Source organism: Chelonia mydas, chromosome 1 (genome assembly GCF_015237465.2).
Source record: "Chelonia mydas isolate rCheMyd1 chromosome 1, rCheMyd1.pri.v2, whole genome shotgun sequence".
Classification (NCBI taxonomy): domain Eukaryota; kingdom Metazoa; phylum Chordata; order Testudines; family Cheloniidae; genus Chelonia; species Chelonia mydas.
In genome coordinates this window covers 203,566,165-203,590,631 of record NC_057849.1, presented here as the reverse complement: position 1 = coordinate 203,590,631, position 24,467 = coordinate 203,566,165, and the positions used below count along the sequence as shown (strand labels likewise).

The window sequence follows — 24,467 nt, the reverse complement described above, 5'->3', positions numbered from 1 at the left end:
GAATGAGGGTAAAACAGAGCCAAAGACATATAGTTCTCCTCCAAGGAGTTCAGTCACAAGTTTAATTAATGCATTATTTTTAACAAGCATCATCAGCATAGAAGCATATCCTCTGGAATGGTGGCCGAAGCATGAAGGGGCATATGAATGTTTAGCATATCTGGCACATAAATACCTTGCAATGCCAGCAACAAAAGTGTCATGCGAAAGCCTGTTCTCACTTTCAGGTGAGGTAAATAAGAAGCAGGCAGCAGCCTCTCCTGTAAATGTAAACAAACTTGTTTGTCTTAGTGATTGGCTGAACAAGAAGTAGGACTGACTAGACTTGTAGGCTCTAAAATTTTACATTGTTTTGTTTTTGAGAGCAGTTATGTAACAAAAAAAATCCTTTTGTAAGTTGCACTTTCATGGTAAAGAGATTGCACTACAGTACTTGTATGAGGTGAAGTGAAAAATACTATTTCTTTTGTTTATCATTTTTACAGTGCAAATATTTTTAATAAAAATAATAATATAAAGTGAGCACTGTACACTTCGTATTCTGTGTTGTAATAGAAATCAATGTACTTGAAAATGTAGAAAAACATCCAAAAACATTTAATAAATTTCATTGGTATTCTATTGTGTAACAGTGCAATGAATCGCAATTAATTTTGTTGAGTTAATCATGTGAGTTAACTGCGATTAATTGACAGCCCTAATTTTATTATATTTTGGGATAATACCATAAAGTCCAATAGCTTTAAAGTACTGTAAAATCAGCCTCTTGCAATTCTGCACTATCTAAGAAGGAGTGTGGAGGGGGCCTTCTTATGGCAATGCTGTGCTACTTACTGAGTGCAAGAGATTAATTTTAGAGTAAGAGCTTAAGAGAGATTGCCAAACTGTAGTCTCACTAACAGACTGTGTGGCTTGGCATCTTCACAAACATCTGTCTGCCGTTTAGCCCTAGATAAGTAAAGCCATGTTAAAGTGACTTCACAAGACCTGTCTGTAATTGCTTACAGCACTCAGAAGCGTATAACCTAACAATAGAAATATTTAGATTATGTTGATCATAAAGCAGTCAAAGGCAAAATCTTTTTGTCAATTTTTATTCTTACTAAAACATTGCCATATAGATTTATACATGTGCAGCTTTATGCAATTAACTATGATGCTGCACTGGGCACTGTCTGTTCTGTATTCTATTCTACCTCATGCTCCTCATTGTAGTTAAGTCAATGGAATAACATTCAGTTTAAAACAACTGAATACTAAAATATGGATTTTTTTGTTGTTTTGATGTACTTTGAGGTTAAACAACAGAGGTATGGCCCAGAGACAGATTTAGTGGAAATACAAAAGACTCAGCAGCGGCATTTGACAGACTGGAGTTTTGCTGAACATTATGAGCCACGTCTTCTTCTTCAGGTATTTATAAACTGGGATTCTCATAGGCACAATAGCTCTGGGGGCTGGTGCACAGAGGGCTAATAACAGGATACAGAGCATTTTACTGATAGGTCACTGATTCAGATTTGGCTCTGATAAATGGTTACCAAAAGCCATTATTCTTCAGCTGCTTTTTGGTGATTTTACTAAATGAGTTTGTCATTTTAATCTATATCGTAATTTTGCTCATGACTCAAAAAACAGCATTGCAATTGTCCTTTTTAGCCTTGGAGTCCAGACTGAACATGTGATAGAAGGGACTTGCTTCTTATCCCTAGGACTGGCTTTTCTGTGACATTGGCTGCAACAATGACATTGGCTGCAAGGTTTAGGAACGCTTCCCTGCATCCATTTTATGAATAAATGGAAGACTTTAGTCTTCATGACTGTCAGTAGAACAAAGGGTCCTGTCCTTCAAGTTCTCCAGGTGCATTACTCTCATGGATATGAGAGACTCATAATAGAAATAGGGTAATGACTGATATTTATCTTAAAGGAAAGAAAAAACAAGAATTGTAAAAGATGAATCAGAGTGCAGTACTGCAAATGCATTGTGGTCTGTTCTTTCCTCACTTACTCTAGGATTGTGCCTGTTAGGAATATCCTAGAGTTGTACTAACCCAGAGAGTATGAGGAGGTGTTCTGCCATGAACCTCAGGGGGCGTAGAGATGGAGCAGACCCTGTGCTCTGTTGACTTACAGGGGCTGTAGTTCTGCTTAGCTTTTTGTACTCTTCCCACCACACTGACCACACATGTAAGGGCCAGGTAGAATCTGGTCCTAAATTACGGTACATGGGAAATTCCTACTAATGCAATGGACCTTAATATCTATACCACTGATAGTAATTAATAGAGATGGTTATAAAATGTCCATGAAAACAAAATTTCAACCCAAAATGGAAACAAAAACTGGTCGAAACTGTTCCTTTTTCTCGTCAGCTCTAGAAAATAAATTTCTTCATTAAAATTGTCGCATACCATTTCATTTTCTATATGGAAAGCAATATACTCTCTGCCACACCTTTACATATCCTTTTGCATATTGCTGTTAATTAGTTTTCTTTTGTAAACTGAATATTCAATTAACTAGAATTTATTCATAAAATAGATTCAACCCAATAATTTATGATATATAAATGAATTTCAGTTCCATTTCAGCTCTAGCATTCTGCAAAAATGATAGCAGATAAAATGAGATTCATCATAGAGCCAGTACATGCATTAAAGAAAGATGCACAACACAGAATGGGCTAGAAAAATTTACTGGAAAGCAGTAAATCTGGAGAACACTAGCAGTGATAGCACAGTGAATTGGATACAATGTGAACTTGTAATGTGATATAGCCATAAAAGAAGTAAATTTATTTTCTTTCTGCATATATGTAGGCAAGGGGATGATACTTCTTTTCTGTACAGCTCCAGCCAAACCTGAAATATTGCATTCAGGTTGCATCCCAAAGAGATGGGGGTGGGGGGTAGGAGAAGATCAAGTTATAGTTCCTATGAAATTGCTAGTGGAGTTGGCTGACTGCATGGGTATAGCTAGTGGCACTTCTTAAATGCATGTGGTTATGGGAATACAGCTTCTACACGCCTGGGGACACTAGAGAGACTTTCTGTCTGCTGGAGGCAGAATGCCTTTTGGTGCTTCTGGTGTAGTGAGGCTCTGTGTCATCCCTTATTATGTGCCATCCCTACAAGGCACAATCAAGCCCTCTTGTAGGAGTTGGGGGTACCATTTGTCTGTATGGAGGATGTGTCTTAAGTATTAATTTCTTTTCATTTTCAGGTTTTACACAATGCAACCCAACAATACAGGTGTATTGATTCCTATTACCACACCCAAGATAACTCTCTGCTTATAGTCCTTCACAATCCAATGAACCAACACCGTCAGTGCAAGGAATCCTGGGATATTGCAATGCACTCTGATGTTGGATTCAGGTAATACATTTTTTGAGATGTTATCTTCAAACAGGCATTTTAGCTGAAAGCCTGGCAATGGAAAAGGGCCTTGACATAACAAGCACTTATGAAATATGGTGGCATCAGAAAAATCAATGGGCTAACTGTAATACCTGGCAATAAACTGTTCAAGAAGAAATTACTAAGTCATTAGGGGGAAGGGATTGGGGGCATAGTAGTAGCACTGTATCTAAAATATACCACAGACTCTACTGAGGTAAAAAAATTCTGAGTGACTAGAGCCACTCCATAGAATTTGTATGCTTACAAATCACAAGTCATAAGAATACAAATATGTTAATAGGGTTATACACTGGCCTCCATATCAGGAAAAAAGATATTGGGGGCACTATTTGGAGGGAACTCAAAGAGCCAACTAAGTTAATTAAACAAATCAGTTCCTTCAACTACCCATATATGAACTGGTCAAATGTCACAACAAGACAAGATTTACAGAAGCAATTTCACAATACCTTAAACAATTTCTTCTTGGAACAGCAAGTCATAGAGAATACAAACAAAGGGTCTATTTTTTGTCCCTGATTAGTTTCCACAACACCTGATTTTGGTGCTGTGGTTCAGGAATCAAAACAACAAAGTAGTCAGTGAAAAATTTGAGATTCTCTGGCACGGTTTGCAAGGATTTGTGGAGTCTTGTAAGGATAATCATACTATAAGTGCAACAGGAGGTACTCAGTGCCTATACAGAAAAAGTGTGAATTTTCTGTCCCAGCCCAACATGTATTTCTTTAAGGAAACAAGCAAAAGGAGCAGCAGCAGCTATTGAAATAAAATAAAATATGTCCATTTGTCCTGGTTTTTCAAGAAGAGTCTCTGTTTTCATATGATGTCTCACTATCCTTGGAGCATCTTTTGAAATAGCTGAAATGTCATAATTTTTAATTCTAGCAGTTAATTTTTTTTTATAACTACAAAATATTTGTTCACATTATATCACTATACCAAGCAAAACTTGCTCTGGGTTAATCAGGAACAGATCGTCCAATGGAATGAGTGTTCTTCAAACATTTCTCCGCACAGATCCTGTTGTAGGTGTGTGCACCCCACGTGCATGAACTCAGAATCTTTTAGCCAGTACTATCTGTTAAGGCTGCATATGCATCCTGCACACCATCAGGCTCCCTCTCTTGAGGCATAAAGGATGGAGAAGCCCCTACTGCTACTCAGTTCTTTCCTACCACCCATGGCAGCGTGTTGGAGAGGTACAGTGTCTATCTCCTTCCCCATAGCCTGTTACATTAGGTTTAGAGGTTAGTAGTGAGTTTGATCTTTTTTTTTTTTTTGTAATTCTTCATAACTAAGTTTCATACAAGCCCATTGACGAAAAAGAGAGAGAGACTTTTTATTTGTTTTGCGTTTCCACTTGGTACCGAAACATAGATCTGATGGATGAGATGTTGTCTCCAGGCTTTAAAATCTGTTCTGCCTGTGAGGCATCTATGCCTGCAAACAATAGACTAATACATGCCTTTTTTGTCAAGTGGAATCATAGATCCACAGCAAACATTCATTTTGCAAATCTTTCTCTAAGTGCATACAAAAAGCTCATGATGCCCATCAGAAATTATTTTTAATGGAAAGACTAGTGAAGTATGTCTCTGACTCTGGGTTCCCTCTTTGAAGGCAGTCTGCTGCTGCTGCTTCAAAACCAGTTTCTGTCAGTGCTTCAGCTACCAGAGATACTCTTCCAGGAGCTAAGAGGTCAACAGGCTCTAAGAGACCTCGTGCTTCTCAGAAACACACTGAACCTTCTCTTCAGATCAATCAGTGGATCCTGCTGCCCGTGGCAGAAAGGAGCAGAGATCTTTGGCTGGCACTTGGCACCAGTCACTGTCCCATGTACCACTGAATAAGAGATCTAATATTCCACACTTCTGATTTCTCCAAGCCTGCAAAATCTGATTGGTGTATAAGTCTTCAGGGATTGTGGAATTATGTTCTTCTGCTTCAATAACATATTTTCAATCCTCTCTGACTGATGCCTCTACCTCAGTACTGAGGATACTGGTACCATCTGTCACAGAATCTCCAGTAAAGTGTCCTGATAGGAATATTACATCTACTGAGACATCCGCATGATACTGTCTTCCTTAGAACCGCTTCCTACTTCAGCTCAGGCTACCTTTTCAACACCTGCAGATGTAATGGTCACTCCAGAGCCAGAATATCCTCTCTTGGACATTTCTCTACTGTCTGTGGTATCCAAGTCCCTTCCAGTACCAGAACCAAAGGTGTCAGTAATTAAAATCTCTCTGCAATCATCCTCTACAGTACCGGTATTGATATCTCAGAGACTGTTGCAATCCCTCAGAGATCTACACCACCTCTAGAAGAGTTCTTCTCATCTGCAGTTTCACCTTCTCATGACAGTTGAAGCCCTTCTCTTAGATTTTCTCCCACTCTCATGGAGTGACTCTTATAAGAGACCTTGGAAGGAGTCCTCTTCATCACAGGTCACATGATTTTGAGAGATCACAAGCACCTTGGTTTCCACCACTGTGGCATCATGTGCCTTTTCCTTGTGGGATGCAATCTTTGCTTTATTGGTCTATGTTTAATCCTCAGCCTCATTTTTCTGCTCCTTATTCATCTAGATCCAAATCTAGAAATAGGTCACCTCCTTCTAAGGCATCATCTAAGATAGTGCAGTCCTCAAACAGAGTGCTCCATCAGGAATTTGAGCAAGAACCTCATACTGAGGAGGGAGATCTTGTGAAGGAGTATGGGGGGCAACCTATCCCTTTGACTATTTCTTCCTGTGGCAAATTGCCGGTACGATTATGATGGGTCCCGCGCTTCCTCTTCTTGGGGGGGGGGGGGGGGTTTTCAGGGCACAGTTTCCTGCCCCTGAACTAGAGTATTTACTGTCCCACTAGTAACCCAGAGAAGGATAGTGGAGAGGGAGGGACCCGGGCCCGCCCTCTACTCCAGGCCCCGGTAAACCACTTGAACTAGTGCTTCCTTCCCTTGGGCTACTTCCCTCTCCTGCTCTTCAGCTTGTGGGGCTTCCTGCCCTCCCTCTCTGCACAAGCCGGGTGTCTCTTTACCTAGGGTCTTGGTCTTCTAGCCAGCCATGGCACTTCTCCAAACTCTCCTCTACTTCAATTCCTCCAAACTGCTCTCTGCTCCAATTCCAAACCACTCTCCTCCAACTCCTTCCCCTGGCTGACTGAAGCAGGCGGTTTTTATCAGGTGACTAGCTTCAGGTGCTCTAATTGGCTTCAGGTGCTTTTAATTAATCTATAGAAACCTTTCTTCCCTCTAAAGGGAATAAGGCTTCTCCTTATCCTGGGACTTACATATCTCTCCTCTATCACTCTTCTGCTGCCTTCTGGCCATGCTGTATCACATTCTTCATAACCTGATAAAGCTGTGGCACCATCTGCTTCTTCCACAGTTGATGACTCCAAGGATTTTAGGACCTTCTTAAAAGAATGGTGGTTACTCTGGAGATATCTGTAGAACTCATCCAGGAAAGGTCAGACAAGTTCTTTGATATTCCGCATCTGGTCTCTCATGGTCACTTGACCATTCCTATAAATTAGGGTATCCCTGAACCAGTCAAGGATTTGTGGTAAACCCCTGCATCCATTTCTGTTACATCAACAAGAGCAGATTGGAGATAACAATTTTCTCCTACAGGGTATGAGTACTTTTTTTTACCATTTTTTTACCAAACAGATCGCTGGGTCTTTTTTGTAGTGGTGGATCATGAAAAATCTAAGCAGCAGGCTTTGGAGGGCCAGTTGGTGGTGAAAATTGTATAACAGGCCTTTTTGGATGTTTCTGACACTGTGTCAGGATCAATGGCTACTGCAGTCACTGTGCACAGAACATCATGACTACAGTCATCAGACATTCCAGAAGAAGACCAGGGCACAACTGAGGGCCTTCCTTTTGAGGACTGTGTTTTTTAAATTCAAAGATTTATAAGATGCTTTATTCTTTTAAAAGACTCCAGGGCAACACTTCAGTTTCTGGGCCTACATACCCTGTTCCGTAAAGGAAACAAAGTAGACCTCAGTCCTTCTTGAGTGAAGGGCCTCCATCATCCTTGTATTCATGCCAACAAAAGGCTCCTGAATTTTACAAGAAAGGACCATATTTCCAAAGGAAAAATGGCCCTCCTTCATTTACTGTTACTGCATACTCATCATCGGGCAAAGGTTGCAGGTTTGATGCTGCAGTCGAGAGTCTTGGACCAGTTTGTGAAGATCTGTACCCTTTCTCCCCTCCATTTGACAACCTCCTTCCTTTTTCTGCAGATTCATGGATTGCAATTACTACCAACCAGTGTGTTTTAGAATATCCACAAAAAGGTACTTGTGGCACCTTAGAGACCAATTTATTTGAGCATAAGCTTTCGTGAGCTACAGCTCCCTTCATCGGATGCATTGGACGCATCGAAAGCTTATGCTCAAATAAATTTGTTAGTCTCTAAGGTACCACAAGTACTCCTTTTCTTTTTGCGGATACAGACTAACACGGCTGCTACTTTGAAACCTTAGAATATCCAGTAACAATATTCACTATAATTGCAATCTAGGCCAACTCCACACACCCTACCCGGTCCCTTTTCATGAACTCTTTGAATGGGAGCCTGCCTTGTATGGAGACAGACTCTTCTTCAGTGGGGTGTAATAAAGATGCTGCCACCAGCATTCTGCAACAAGGTGTTCTATTGCCATTGCTCCCTCATTCTGAAGAAGAAAGGGGGTTGGCATCTTATATTAGATCTCAAAGAAATCTCAACAAATTCATCCATCACTTCAAATTTGACTCCTTAGTCAATAATCCTTTTTCTAGAGCCCATGAAGTCATTCACAACATTTGATTTGCAGGATGCTTGCACATGTCAATCTATCCCGCCCACAGGAAATACCTACATTTCATGGTCAATGGCCTTCCGTATCAATTCAAAGTCCTACCGTTTGGTCTCTCAAACGCTCCAAAGGTGTTTACCAAATGACTCTCAGTGGTAGCAGTTCATCTGAAGAGACAAGGCCTTCACTTGTCCACATATGTTGATGACTGATTGATTTGGGGGCATGCATCACAATAGGTCACCAGAGTTGTTCACATGGTTCTCCAGCTGTTTTCCTGACTTGGCTTCAAGCTCAGTTGAGACAAATCTACTCTCACCCTTACTAAATTGATAGAATGTATAGGGGCAAGATTGGACACCTTCCTTGAGAGGTTTTGTATAATGAGTGATCTTATTTCAAACCTGCCTTACATGACCCCACAAGTCACCAAGACTGTGCTGTGTAAATTTTCCATTTATCTTACAGCAATTTAGTTCCGTCTTTTATGTATCTGTGTAAGTTTGATTAGAATTTGGTGCTTCAGATATGCAGAGGGTGGTTAAGTGAACATAAATGCTAAGGGGCAGTATAAATCAGGAGTAACTCTAGTGAAGTCAATGGAATTACAGTGGTTGTAAACCAGTAAGAGGGGAGAATCAAGATTTTGACTTTCTTACTGACCCTTGTTAAGTTGAATTAATCAATGGTGATTTGTGGCTAGCTGGATTTTTTTTTTTTTTTTGGCAAATGATGCTTTTGCAGAAAAGAGAACTCAAATGTTAAACATAAAATGTAGTGAGCAAAGATTAAAAAGACAAAGATAAAAATTCCCATACAGAAAAAAAAACCTGGTAAACTCTACCAACTCTTAAAGATTATGGCAAAGTGTTCAGATAGCAGCTAAAAAACCAAGACTGTCTCCAGTGAAAGGTAGAATGAAAAAGATATTGTTTGATCCAATATCATATCGTTTAATACAGTATTTTCACTGTTAATAGAAGTCATATGTTTCTTTTCAGAAACTATCTGGAGCTGGTGGCCAACTCAATTGAAGACTGGGTGACAAAGGAAGAAACCAAATATCAGGAAGAAAAAATGGCTAAGGAACTGGAGACCCTTAAACTAGCTAAAGCCATGACAGAGAGACCTCCTGAAGATAAACCTTCTGCCTCCACTAGCAAAAAAGCTGCATCTCCTAAGAAAACAAGAAGTTGGTATCTTTCCATATTTATCCCAGAAAACTGATTCCCAACCCTCAAAAGTTTGAGTTTTGCTGAACTCACCATTTTGCAATGGAACAACATACCACCAAACAACCTTAACTCTGCGTTAGCATAGGGTTTTGCCATTGAACTGTAATACAATTAAATAATAATTGTGAAACACCAGTGTATCTGTCCTTCTAACCTTCTGACCAGAGAAACAAGGATTTTAAACAGGGAATCCATCCTGGCCTTTGCACTGAGCCAGACTTATTTTACTTTATTTTGGCAACATATTTATTGTTCCCCTCTCATTTCTCAAAGGCAGTACATCAAGACTGGACAGTAAAGCAGAGGTCACACCGGAACTTCCAGAAAAAAATACTTTTGTCAGAGAAGGCTCCCTCAAGGTGAGACAAGAAAAACAAAAGTCCAACAGTCCTTCCCCAGTTGGTGGATTGGGTTGTGTGAGGGGGCCCTGGCCCAGATGGCAGGGAGGAGCAGGGTGGGTGAGAGGACCCTGGCCCAGCAGGCGGGGGGTATTGGGTCGTGTGTAAGGGGGCCATCTCTGGCTGAGAGGATGGGATAGACTGCCCCACAAACACCTGCTCATGCTTCAAGCTGTGGATCCTGGTCTCTCCCAAAGCCCCCTGCTGGGGCTGGGCCCCTTCAACCTTGATTCCTTCCCCCCTTCCCCCACAAGGTCAGGGGTATCATCCTCCTCCTCCCCTCTCACCCTCCCTCTCCCCCCCCCAGCACCTGCTAATGCTCCAAATGGCAGATCCCAATCTCAGCTCCTCGCCAGGCAATGCTGTGATGGCTTCCCTGAGCCTTCCAGGGGCTGCTGTGGGGGGCCAGGCTGGGGCTCCTAATCACCACATGTTGTAATCACTGCCCCCCTCTCCCCACTGGCCAGATAGAAAGCAGCAGCCAGGGCCAGGGCTGAGCGCGGATCAAGACAACCCCAAATCGTCTAGTCTGACCTCCTGTATAACACAGGCCATAGAATTTTTCCAAAATAATTCATAGAGCAGATCTTTTAGAAAAACATAACATCTTGATTTAAAAAGAGTCAGTGATGGAGAATCCACCACAACCCTTGGTAAGTTGTTCCAATGGTTAATTACTCTCATTGTTAAATATTGCCTTATTTCCAGTCTGAATCTGTCTAGCTTCAACTTTCAGCCATTGGACCATGTTATGCCTTTCTCTGCTAGGCTGAAGAGTCCATTGTTAAATATTTGTTCCCCAGGTAAATACCTATAGACTGTAATTGAGTCACCCCTTAACCTTCTCTTTGTTAGACTCGAAGAGCTCAATATATTTAGTTTATCACTATAAATTATGTTTCTAATCCTTTAATTATTCTCGTGGCTCTTCTCTGGAGGGATTCTCTCCAGTTTATCAACATCATTCTTGAATTGTGGGCACCAGAGCTGGACACAGTATTCCAGCAGCGGTCATACCAGTGTCAAATTCAAAGGCAAAATAACCTCTTTACTCTTTTTCAAGATTCTCCTGTTTACGCATCTAAGGTTTGCATTAGCCCGTTTTGCCACAGTATCACATTTGGAACTCATGTTCAGCTGATTATCCATCATGACCCCCAAATCTTTTTCAGAGCCACTGTTTCTCAAGATCTGGCCTACATTCTTTGTTATATACATGTACGTTTAGCCAATTAAAGTGTACATTGTTTGTTCACGCGCAGTTTACCAGGCAATTCATATTGCTCTGTATCAGTGACCTATATTCTTCCTTATCTACCACTCCCCCAATTTTGTGTCATCTGCAAATTTTATCACTGATGATCTTATGTTTTCTTCCAGGTCATTAATAGCAGTGTTAAATAGTGTAGGGCCAAGGATCAATCCTTGCAGAACCCCACTCGAAACACACCCGTTTGATGATGATTCCCCATTTACAGTTACATATTGAGACCTATCATTTAGCCAGTTTTTAATCCATCTGATGTGTGCCATGTTAATTTTGTATCTTTCTAGGATTTTTAAATCAAAATGTGGTACAGTACCAATCAAATACCTTACAGAAGTCTAAATATATTACATCAACACTTTTACCTTTATCAATCAAACTTGTAATCTCATCAAAACAAGCTATCAACCTATGTTAATTTGCATTAATTATATTACTCTCCTTTAATTCTTTATTAATCAAGTCTTGTATCAGCCACTCCATTATCTTGCCTGGGATCGAAGACTATCATTTCTATCTAGTGATGAACCAATACCATTTTTAAGATTCTTTTTGTTCCTAAAGTACTTAACAAACTCATTTTTATAGTCCTTAATTCTGTATGCCATGAATTTCCTATGTTCCTTTGCTTCCCTTCTCAATTTTCTATAATTCCTAGCTTCTGATTTGTATTCATTACTATCTGCTTCTCTTTTCTTCCATTTGTTATGTTATTTTTAATTTTTTTTACAGCTGCCTTCATTTTGCTTCTAAACCAGGTTGGTTTTTTTAACAAGTACAGACATCTTCTTCAGTTATGGGATTGTGGCTTTTTGGGCACCTAGTAAAGTGTTCTTAAACAATTCTGAATTACCACTCACATTTTTTCTGATTAAAATCTTCCTCCTAGCTGTTTTGGCTCATAATTGTTTTCAGCTTTGTGAAACTGGCCCTTTTAAAGCACTGAGTACATACATTATTGGTCTGGACTTTATTCTGTTTGCACATTATAAATGTAATAAATTCATGAAAACTTGTACCTCAGTTACTATTAATTTTTAGTTCTTTGATCAGTTCCTCTTTATTTGTTAGGACAAGGTCTAATATAGAATTCTCCCTTGTTAAATTCAACACTTTTTGAGTTAGGAAATTGTCATCTATACTGTCATCTATTTAGAAATTCCAAGGATGTTTTCCAAGGATGAAACCTCTAGCACATTGTCACTTAGATTCAATCTCCCATGATCTCGCAGCATTTTTTCCTACACATTATAGATAGGTGCGTAAGGAGCCGACCATTCTGTTCCCTAGTGTGATTTGGTGGTCCAAAGCAGACACCAACTAATACCCCATTTTATGCTTTATATGTTAGTACGTTGATTCATAAGCATTCAAGATCATTTTCTTCCGAGTGATCAGTGACTCTGATTCCATTTTCGACACCGTGCCACTTCCTGTTCCCTTTTGCACACTTGCTCCTTCTTAAATAGGTTATTACCATTGCTCTTAACTTTCCAATCATGGGAGACATCCCAACAGATTTCATTAATACCAACTTAATCAAATTTATGCTCATAAATGAGGAATTTCAATTCCTCTTATTTTTGACCCCTACCATTTGTGTATAGGCAACTGAAGAATTTCTTCTCTACATTTCTTTGGGTTCCTTGATTAATTTTGTTCCCACCATCCCAATTTTGTGCTAACTTAAAACTTATATCTTCCCTCTTTTTATCCATCCCTTTTGTTGTTAGTTTAATGCTCTCCTGACTACTCTAGCCAGCCTGCCCCTGAGGAGATTGATCCCTCTTCTACTGAGGTGGAGGCCATCCAAAATATACAGGTCCCTCTTCCCACAGAAGGCTGACTAATGTGCAAAACCAAAACCCTACACCACTCACCTAGCCAGGATTTCACTTCCAGAATCTTCTGCCTTCTTTTTCTCATGAGACACAAAGGATCTCAGACAAGATCGCTCGGACATTCTTCTTCTTCAGCATGCTTTTGAGTTTCCTGAAGTCATGTATTATCTGCAAGATGACATCAATGCGTGTCATATGACGTACAAACATTAACTAGTTAACTCATTTTCTTGGTGCCCAACTTGAGCAACCTGATGCATAATTTGCAGACGTTATGAGCACTCACAACTGCAGCTGAATTTGAGAGTTGTGCTTTGAACATATGAAGTGCTATAAAAATTCAAAATATTCTGAAGAATCCCATTGGCTTTGAAGTTACTTAGGTGTTTTTCAAAATTTTATTCTGTATCAGAATTCATAGCCATTTCAGGAGGCTGAATTAAAGTTGCAAAAAGAGTTTTTTATAGGACAGTAAGCATCTTTTGATAAAAACAAGACCATAGTTACCTAAATTCTTAACTTTTTGTAATAGGCTTGGAAGGAAGAGCATGATCGACTACTAGAGGAAGAACGACAAAGGGAAGAAAAGAAAGCAGAGATGAAAGGAAAGTCAGGTGGTAAAAATAAAGGACAGAGCAAGGATATACCAGTGCCTGATGACAGCAAAGGGTCCAAGACGAAATCTTCCAAGGAGAAGTCTAAAGATGAGATAGCAAAACCCCCTGAACTTGAGGAGCACAGTACTCCAGCACCACCCTCTGAGAAAGTTTATGAGGTGAGAAGTCACAGTACAGCATCATATTAGAAAAGGGTTAGGTGTTTAAACTGTCAAGACTCCATTAGAGCTATCGTCCAAGTGTGAAACTGGAATCAGGGACAAGTTAACCCTAATTGTGTCTTGTTTAACTCCGTCATTTAAACAGCTGACCCTTTTCTGACAGAGTTCTTTGTACTGTTTAGGCATCTCATCTTTTTACAACTGAACTGTTCTTTTTTCTTGTATTTCTTGGATTTTTTGTACATGTGGAATGAACATAAGTATTGGAAGGATTCCCCCTTCAAAGATATAGGCCTTGATGTGACAGAGTGGTGAGAAGGGACCCCCAGAGAGCCCGTTGCAGCTCCCTGATTCAGGGCTGCCTGGACATCGCTCAAGTTTGGGCTGTAGCCCTAACTTACAGCACTTACTCCACAGTGCAGGATAGGGCATAGAGGAGTTTCACTATGTCTCTTTTCCTACCGGTCTCAGTGCTGACCTGTCCTCAGAATTCCTTACACATATCCTCCTGCTGCATACACTGTCAGAGAGTTCTCTTGCAAATAGGGAATTCTCCACCAGTTAACTCTAGACAGCTTAAAACCCCCGTGTACTGCTTCTGCCTGCAGAATTTTACCCCCTCGATTCTTGGAGGGTAACAATTCTATTTATGTCACCACCTGAGTAATGGAACTGCAGAGCCACAAAACAGTACTTCAGAAAAATCTATAATATCTCAGTCTGAATTTGCTGGAGACCACTATTCTAATTCTTGGCAATTTGTGGCTGAGCATCTGATTGGAATGGCTTAACACTCTAAGAGTATGTCTATACAGTACACTAACCCTGACTCAGGTTTAAGCCCAAGCAGCACTTCCATCCACACAGAAATCAGTCTGATTTGGGCCAGGAATCCCTCTGGACTCAGGCCCATGGTGTCTGCAAGAGTGGTGGGTCAGAGCCCACTGTGACGTGGGTCAAAGCCCAGGCATTTTGCAGTTTGGACACAATTCAAGCCAGGTCACCAGACTCAGGTCTGGAGAGTCCTCCAACTCTAGCCCACAATCTTCAAGGACTGTGTTTCCCAACTCTTCCATCCCAAAACTTCTCACTCACTTCCAAGGAGCTCAAAGCAAACTCCTGGTTCAAATGCAACTGCTCAGCATTTAACCCTTCACTTCCATGTGGAATGCTTAGCTGGAAATACAGTTAACCCTCATATAAATTAACTATGACCAGCACTAAGAAGAAGTCCTGCATCGGGTGCTTCTAGCTGTCCAGAGGAACACAGATGGATTCTGATCCAAGGCAAGCAAGACATTCAATTTCAGTAAGAACACAGGAGATGTCTGGAAAGCTACATCCAAGTAGCTGACAGCGTTGGGTCTCAATCACACAGCTAAACAATGCAGAAAGCAAATCAAGCAGCTGAAGACAGACTACCTCAAGGTCAAAGATTCTAACAGCACCTCTGGGAACTCACGGTCTTCCTGCCTCTTTTACACTGAGGCCACTGTGGTGCAAGACAATCTGCTGAGCAGGGATGGCACCTTCATTACCACCACCCCCCCCCCAGTCACAGTCATCACTAGAGGAAAGCCAGTCATTCGGTGAAGGGCAAGAAGTTACCCTTGTGTTGAGGCTGGTAACCAAAGAGTTCATACTGCTGGAACAGCTACAGCACATCCTGGGTCGGTACTTGGAGAAGCTGTTGGGGACGGCCCTGAGTAGCAACCTGCTGCAGAACTGGCATCAGAGCAAGTGCAGAGCCTGGTAAGTTTCTGCCCTATATTTGTTGTTACTAATGTATGGATGGGAGGGATTTCTGGCTTATGGCCCTATTAAGTTATTAATGCAAGCCAAGATTTTGGTGTGCTTCCATTTAAGGTGGAACCCACATCATTTCTGTAGTGTTTGCCCCTCTTTCCACCAACACCACATGGAATTCAAAATGCACACCACAAAATGAGGAAAAATGTTAAACAAGCAGTTATCATGAAATTTTTACTAATTGCTCAATGATAGTTATAAGTATGGGTTGGGAGCTCCACAATTAACAGCCTCACATACCTCTCTGGTCTAATACAGTGCACCTTATAAATCAGTCACAGCCGCACTGTCCCAGACTGCCTGTAAACTGAGTCCCAGAAATCCTGGCTGTTATAGCTGGCTTAAATATATGAGCCCAAATTACAGCAGAAGGTGCCTGTCTGTCTGTGTTAGAGGAGTCCCCATGGCTGGCATTCAGTCAGACATGTGCATGGATGCATGGTGCTTGTAAGGAGGCTATACTGGGTCTCCATGCTAATTCAGCATCTTGTTGATTTTACCACAAATTTTCACAAATTGATGGCTGGTGATGAAAGCAAACTTCTCACAAAGGTGGAGCTCCAGGTGGCTGGTTATGTTCTGGAGCAAGGCATACTTATTAGGGCCATCTCTGTAACTCATGAGTAGAGTAACCAGATAGCAAGTGTGAAAAATTGGGACGAGGGGTGGGGGTAATAGGTGCCTATATAAGAAAAAGCCCCAAATATCGGGACTGTCCCTATAAAATTAGGACATCTGGTCACCCTACTCATGAGCCCCCTCCATTCCACAATGTGCTGGTCAGTCACTAGATGCCTAAGTATCTCCTTAGCATAGACAGATGGCTGTCTTCCGCTGGCCTGGGACAGAAGTTCACACTTCCACTCAGGGACCTCCCAAATATCAATGGTCTCCAGAGCTTGCCCTGCCTGAAAGGATTGAAAAACCGTAGCTAGTGATTAGACCCCTCATAAAGGCCCCCCCCTCCCAACATACCACCAAAAAAATGAAGAGGCTATAGAAATCAGTTCGGCTGAGTTTTGTATGTGTATCTTACCATGATTTGCAATGGCTTTCTGGGCTGCTCCAAAAGACATCCGAACTGACTAGTTTTTTTCTGTGAATAAAATAAAGCCCATTGATAAAAAGTATCATTTTTACCTTGAATTAAAGCAGCCAATAATGTGACATTCCATTTTCTTTTCAAGGCCCTTCCACCACTGCAGGACAAACACAAGAGCCTGGGGAAGTGAACCCATCTTCTGCAGGCAAGGAGAAAGAGAGTCTGAGATGAGTTGATGAAATGCTAGATAAAATAAATCAACAGATAGTTTTCCAGAAGGACCAGACTGAGTATCAGAAGAATAAGGATGCAAGAAGGGTGGAAAGAATGATGCTGCACACGCGAGGAGAGATTAGTTGAGAGATTCATGGAGTATGATCCCAGGTTGAGGGGGGAAGACAGGAGTAGCAGGAGGAGTTGTTCAAGCGATTACTTGCGCTTATGGCTACCAGACTGCAGGCTCCCCTGCCACTTATAACTCCTGCACCAGCCACACATCATGAATCTTCTCCATGGTATCGTGTGCTGCAGACTATGCAGCCTTGGAACAGTTCAGTGGTTGACTGGACCATCTCACAGACAATGAACAGTAGCACATGGAACAGACATTATACCCTGTGCATTCATCCACTCCAGTCCAGTTGCAGCCCTCACATGTAAAATGCACCAGAAAGGCCAAGGAGAATGGAGGGACAGGGAATACCCAGAAATAGCTGTCCATGTCATTTGGTAACATGCACCTTTCAGAGTTTTGGCAATGAGTTTGGTTATTGTATGGTACATTTTGATTGCGGCTGGTCTGCCTTTCTGGTTCTTATACTGGTATGTAAATAGATGTGTAAAATAAAGTGTTGAATTTTAACACAAGGCTACAGTAACAAGTTTTATTATATGTAATGTTAAAAGTGCGCAAACTAATAAATGTCATCACATGCTCATTCTCAATGCATTTAATAATAAACATTTTTCAAATATCATTTCATTCCCCCTCATGCAAGGGACCGTGCAAACCTATTATGCAGGCAAACAAAACATATCTGATTTCCATGCGCATCTGGATCCATCACCAGTCATGACAGGTGCACTATATAGCTGTGTGTACCAATTTTGAAACACATCAGTGACTTGAGTCCACTGCTGGCTAAAAGATTCCCCCTTGTCCTTGCAGACATTATGCAGAACACAGCAGGCCCCAATAATGCGGATTTCACTGATGACACTGGCATCCAAATGGTTTTGAAGGCACCATCAACAAAATCTGCCAAACGCATATTCCACCACCATCCTACAGCTACTGAGTGTGTAGCTGAAACTTCTTTTGCCAGGTCCTCTGAAATCAGGATAAGATTTCATAAGTCATGGCAACAGAGGGTAAGCAGCATTCCCTAGAATAACAGTAGGGACAGTGTCATTCAGTGGGAATAATATTCCAGCTTCTCCATGAAGGTAAAGTCCTGATCTGTGGAACTCCCTGACATCATACACCTTGCCAGTGTCCATGAATCTGCCCCTGCAGTTGACCAGGACCTGCATAATGTTGGAGTAGTACCCTTTGCAGTTAAGTATGCATGCTCTTTGCAGAAGGCAAACTGTAGGCACATGAATCCCATCAGTGGCCCCAGCACAGTTTGAAAACCCCATTTCCTCAAAGCTAGCAATTATTTCAGGAACATTTGTAATTCCCACCATCTTTGGGTACATCACATTCCTGATGGCCTCACAAACCTCTGCCACAACCCCCAGAGTTTATTTGCCAACTTCAAACTGGCTAGCCATGGACCCTGTAGCAGTTGGGGTAACCAGCTTCTAGATGGCTATAGTTACCCACTTCAGGATTTGTATGGCATCCCTCATGTGGGTGTCATGATGGTGGAACATCGGGGCAAGTGAACACAACCTCTAGGAACATCTGCTTCTTCATGCAAAAATTGTGTAGCCACTGCTGGTCATCCCAGGTGCACATGACAGTGTGATCTCACCAGTCTGTTTGTGGCCCTGCTCTGGAAGTGCCAGGCTACATATGTGAAATGTTCAGCTAAGGCAACAGGCATGAACAGTTCAGCTGGGTCATGGCTGGCATGTCAATACATGCCTCTGAGAGGTGCCTTTGGCAGGTCAAAAACTGCTGCTTAAATGTCCACCAGCATTTTGGAGATGCTCTGCCTCATTTCCGAAATAGGACTGACAAAGTGAGTAGGAGAAGTGTTGATAGCTCCATCTGCTGGGAGTGTGCAGACACAAAATGGTTTACCACCCAAAACACAGCTCCCACGGGATGAACAGATAAGTTTTCCCATAAGCAACTATGAACTAAGCCCTAGAGCAGCTACAGCTGGCGAGGGTGCTAGGAACCCTGGGATACAATGGCATAAACCCCAAGAAGCTGAAGTTATGACTTTGGTCTGCGTAGTGCAACATGGACATGCCAGCACGTTCATGAGGCCTGGGTTTCCAGTGCAGTGTGGATGCTGAAGTGTGAGCTTGGAAACACTGAGTCCATAAAAAGAAAAGGAGGACTTGTGGCACCTTAGAGACTAACCAAATTATTTGAGCATAAGCTTTCGTGAGCTACAGCTCATGAAAGCTTATGCTCAAATAATTTGGTTAGTCTCTAAGGTGCCACAAGTACTCCTTTTCTTTTTGCGAATACAGACTAACACGGCTGCTACTCTGAATTGAGTCCATAGGTGCAGGTCATACAGACCCAAGCTTACTATGCTGTGTAGACATACCCTAAGTATCAGATATTAAACGTCTAGAGCTCCTGCAAGCATAGGCTTAAATACCTTTAAGTCAATTTAGGCCTTCCACTGTGGATAAGTCAAGTTTTATGCCATTTAGTATTCTTGGATATTTTGGGTAAGACCTTGAAGACCAAAGTTCTGTCCGCTTCATCTGGATCTTAAAGATCCTATGGCTATTTTCATCAGAGTAATAGTTTCTCTCAGTGTGCTTGGCCAGAATTTCTCCTTCATCCCTATTACATGGTGAGCAAACAACCTATCTACCACTCTCTAACCCCAGGGATGGTTGCATATCAGTGAAGCAGTGATTTTATATGTTCATATAGGGCCAAATTCTGCTTTCCCTTGTAACCAGATACCCCCATTAATAATAATAGGGTTGTGTATCAGTGTAATAGAGAATAATTTTCCCCATAGTTTGTTAAAGTCATTTGAAAGTGGTATCAGTGTAAATAAGCTACTATTTCCTATGCCAATATCTAACAATTCTACATGTTAATCACTGTATAATAGCATTGAATGGTTGAACAAAAAAAAAAATAACCAGAAGAGAACAATCTTGCTTGTCTTCCATCTGCCTCCTTCATGCCTTCTGCCTTTCCAATCCACACATAGTCTGACATTTCTTTTTCCAGTTTCTTGGCTATAATGTTGGGGAGGATCTCATTCAAGTCTCAGGGACCAGTCAATATCTTTTCCCCACTGACGGAGGACAGATCCAAGCAGAAAAGATAAAATTTGAAAAAGGTGAGTCTTCCTTTCTTTATATTTCATTCCATTTTATTATTGATTGATGGGGTGCATGTGCAATTGAAAACAATATTCATGAAATAGGACACCATTTAAAAGTTCTCTTAACTTGAGAACTTTTTATAATTATTATGGTTGTAGAACTGATTAGATCATTGCTCTTCAGTATCAAAATTCTAAGACTACTTTCAGTTATAATAAAGTTCTTTTCACATCTCTGTATTAAATTAATGATTTCTTAGGCAACTTGGAGCATAGTTTCTAATTGCATTGTATTTCTGTATTATCATAATGTTGATATTTTGTTGTTATATTTAAACAATTGGTGGATAACCAGAGAATCTGAAAATTAGAACTGGAGACCAACTAGGTCCTATTTAGTCCATCCTTTAGCAACCAGTGCATGGTTGTTCCCTACATTACATGCTCCAGTGATTTGTCCAATCTGGATTTAAATGTCCCAAGAAATGGGGCTTCTACGACCTCCTTTGGAAGATTATTTCACATCCTAATAGATCTGACTGTCAGGAAGATTTTTCTGATATTCAATCTAAAATTTCCTGTTCTTAATTTTGTCCTACTACTCCTACTAAGCAATTTGGCGCACCTTAACTAATTTCTCTGTTTGACTTGTTGGCATCACCAATCTGTAATTGCAGGCACAAAAGCAAGCCATTTACAAATGGGTGTATTTCATTGTTTTCAGGGACAACTTTGGTAAAAATGAAGGTGGTAAAGGATCACCACAGTTTCTTCATTCATATCACAGACCCCAAGAAAAGCCTGATAGAAAGTGAAGGACAAGAAATGATCAACTCTTTGGAAGGGCAGCAGAGTGAGCCAGGTCAGTGGGTCACCATCACTGCTATAAAGAGTAATCATCTAAAATAGTCCAGTAATTAGATGCAAGGCATGACATGTTGCAAGTAATGAAATAATTATTTCAATTCTTATTTATAATACCAGGTAAATAAAGTTAGTTTAGTTGAAAACAGATAAATGTACTCTACTGAAGAATGGGAGGATGAACTCACTTTACTGGACATTATTTGAGAAGACTGGAAGGAAATCAAAGCCTGAGTGAACGTCTAGCTTCACTTTCTGTAAGATGCTGAATAGTTTACTTGCTATCATTGCCATTCATCAAGCGCAACAGAATAAGTAGAGTGAATGTGCTATGTTGTAGCTATTATTATTCTGACTGGTACTTTGCTTGAAATGTCATTGGGCTAATTCATGCCTATACTATATCCCATTTGGAGCCCAAAGAAGCTGTAGAGGTGCTCTTCAGTGATCCTCACTGGTGTAACAACCTTTAGGTGGCCATTAAAAACTGGCCTAAAGTAGAGCAGCCCTAAGTTTTCTTACAGGCTGAAGTGCTCCTGGCAGCTCTGGGATTCAGCGGAACACAAAGGTGGCATGCAGCAACCTTCCCTCACCCCCTCCGGTGTTCAGATCAGAGCTCTGGCACACTTGAGGATCTGGGCATGACTAACCACAGGTCCAGTTGGCTCGCTTGATCACCACCCACTTTGTTGTGCACAGAGGCAGAGAAGATGTTGTGGGAAGTAATTGTAACTAGGGCTGTCAAGCAATTAACAAAAATAATTATGATTAATTGCATGATTAAAAAAATAATTGTTATTAATCATACGATTAATCAAACTGTTAAACAATAATAGAATACCATTTATTTAAATATTTTTGGATGTTTTCTACATTTTCAAATATATTGATTTCAGTTATAACACAGAATACAAAGTTTACAGTGCTCACTTTATATTTATTTTTTATTACAAATATTTGCACTGTAAAAAACAAAAGAAATAGTATTTTTCAATTCACCTAATGTAAATTCATGAAAGTTGAATTTACAAATGTAGAATTATGTACAAAAAAAACTGCATTCAAAAATAAAATAATGTAAAACTTTAGAGCCTACAAGTCCACTCAGTCCTATTTCTTGTTCAGCCAATCACTCAAACAAGTTTGTTTACATTTTCAGGAGATAATGCTGCCTTCTTCTTGTTCACAATGTCACCGGAAGGTGAAAACAGGTGTTCTCATGGCACTGTTGTAGCCAGCGTCGCAAGATATTTACATGCCAGATGCGCTGAAGATTCATATGTCCCTTCATGCTTCAACCACTATTCCAAAGGACATGCGTCCATGCTGATGACAGGTTCTGCTCAATAACAATCCAAAGCAGTGCGAACCGGCACATGTTCATTTTCATCATCTGAGTCAGATGAGAGAAGAAGGTTGATTTTCTTTTTTTGTGGTTCGGATTCTGTAGTTTCCGCTTCGGAGTGTTGCTCTTTTAAGAATTCTGAAAGCATGCTCCACACCTCATCCCTCTCAGATTTTGGAAGGCACTTCAGATTCTTAAACCTTGGATCCAGTGCTGTAGCTATCTGTAGAAATCTCACACTGGTACCTTCTTTGCGTTTTGTGAAATCTGCAGTGAAAGTGTTCTTAAAATGAACATGTGCTAGGTCATCATCCGAGACTGCTATAACATGAAATATATGGCAGAATGCAGGTAAAACAGGGTAGGGGACATACAATTCTCTCCCAAGGAGTTCAGTCACAAATTTAATTAACGCATGTCCTCTGGAATGGTGGCTGAAGCATGAAGGGGCATACGAATGTTTAGCATATCTGGCATGTAAATACCTTGCAATGCTGGCTACAAAAGTGCCATGCAAATGCCTGTTCTCACTTTCTGGTGACACTGTAAATAAGAGCAGGCCAGCATTATCTCCTGTAGATGTAAACAAACTTGTTCGTTTTAGCGATAGGCTGAACAAGAAATAGGACTGAGTATACTTGTAGGCTCTGAAGTTTTACATTGTTTTGTTTTTGAGTGCAGTTATATAACACGAAAAATCTACATTTGTAAGTTGCACTTTCACAATAAAGAGATTGCACTACAGTACTTGTATGAGGTGAATTAAAAAATACTGTTTCTTTTGTTTATCATTTTCACAGTGCAAATATTTGTAATAAAAATAATAATATAAAGAGAGCAGTGTAAACTTGGTATTCTGTGTTGTAATTCAAATCAATATATTTGAAAATGTAGAAAAACATCCCCAAATATTAATAAATTTCAATTAGTATTCTGATGTTTAACAATGTGATTAAAACGCCGATTAATCACAATTAATTTTTTGAGTTAATCATGTGAGTTAACTGTGATTAATTGACAGCCCTAATTGTAACCCATACTATAGCTTCTGTTGCAGGGTGGAGGGGAAAGGAGGCACCCAGAGAGTGGGAAGAGGATCAGAGGTGGTGTCAACAGACAGAGAGGAGCTAAAGGTTAGGGACACTGGGAGAGGGTTGAAGGGAAAATAAGAGCATAAGGCAGAGGGGAAGACACCAGGGGGAAGGGGAATGGGTTAGAGGAGGACATACCAGGAGAAGTCTCATGATCATTGAGGCGTGAGAAGTTTTATATTTCTCCTTTGGTCTGTGTTGCTCACATAGTTGTGCAAATGAAACCATACAGAAGCCTACAACTCTGCAATAGTATCTAAATGTAGCCCCCTCCTCGGGCACTTGTAATCCCCAATGGAGATCCCCTAATTCCACTCTCGTTGTGAGCTCAGTGACCCAATTTAGGGCTAATGAGCCCCGGGATTTTTTGCAGTCAGTGCCTCCACCTAGTGGCCAGATGCATGAACTAATAGATAACAGCTCCCCCCTGCTGGAGCCTTTCACTGCTGTATATAGCTACACTCTTCAGGATGGATGCAGCCTGCTTTTCACTGTGGTGTGTGGCTACGTGTACCCTATATGATACCACAAGTGTAGACAATGCCTGTGTGAGTTACATAAATTTCAGCTCACATCTATGTAACCAAGGAACTGTCCCACACAATACTATTGCTTTATAGATTTGATTATTATAATTATATACAGTGCTTATTATATGTACACCATAACATGAACATAACCCATAAAAAACCCTAAGCACTAGAAAGCATGGGAAAGATCATTTAAGGTATTTTGAATAAGTATTGTTTTAACCTTTCAGTTCATACATTTGGTTAATGACAATATCAATATGTAAACATTCACTTTATATTTTTATTACACATTCAAAAATACATTAAAAGAACATTACTGAGAAAATTATTAAACACTGAAAAATTAGGAGATGCCAGAATTAAGGTTGCTGCTGCCTCATTCAGTGCACAAGATGAACAGTGTTCATTAATTCTGTTTTTTGTTTTCTACTTATTTTTCAGTGTGTGGCCCCAGGCCTTATTTACTATTCAAACCCTGCTCTGAAAACAGAATGATTAATTTCCTAATAGCATTTTCTATTACACTTATTGTTATAGTATCAG

The 24,467-nt window shown here is 40.6% G+C and overlaps 1 protein-coding gene across 5 annotated transcripts in view; it reads left to right on the top strand.

Annotated features, from left to right (window-relative positions):
- The window catches only part of SPAG17 (sperm associated antigen 17), a 290,246-nt gene that overhangs the window by 166,557 nt on the left and 99,222 nt on the right, over positions 1-24,467 (top strand). For all 5 annotated transcript variants that reach the window (XM_043538771.1, XM_043538773.1, XM_043538772.1 and 2 more), the window contains exons 16-22: positions 1,297-1,413; positions 3,226-3,380; positions 9,247-9,437; positions 9,754-9,839; positions 13,519-13,761; positions 19,995-20,106; positions 20,816-20,953. In XM_043538771.1, the coding sequence (XP_043394706.1) occupies positions 1,297-1,413; positions 3,226-3,380; positions 9,247-9,437; positions 9,754-9,839; positions 13,519-13,761; positions 19,995-20,106; positions 20,816-20,953 (1,042 nt within the window). The remainder of the gene's footprint in view (positions 1-1,296; positions 1,414-3,225; positions 3,381-9,246; positions 9,438-9,753; positions 9,840-13,518; positions 13,762-19,994; positions 20,107-20,815; positions 20,954-24,467) is intronic.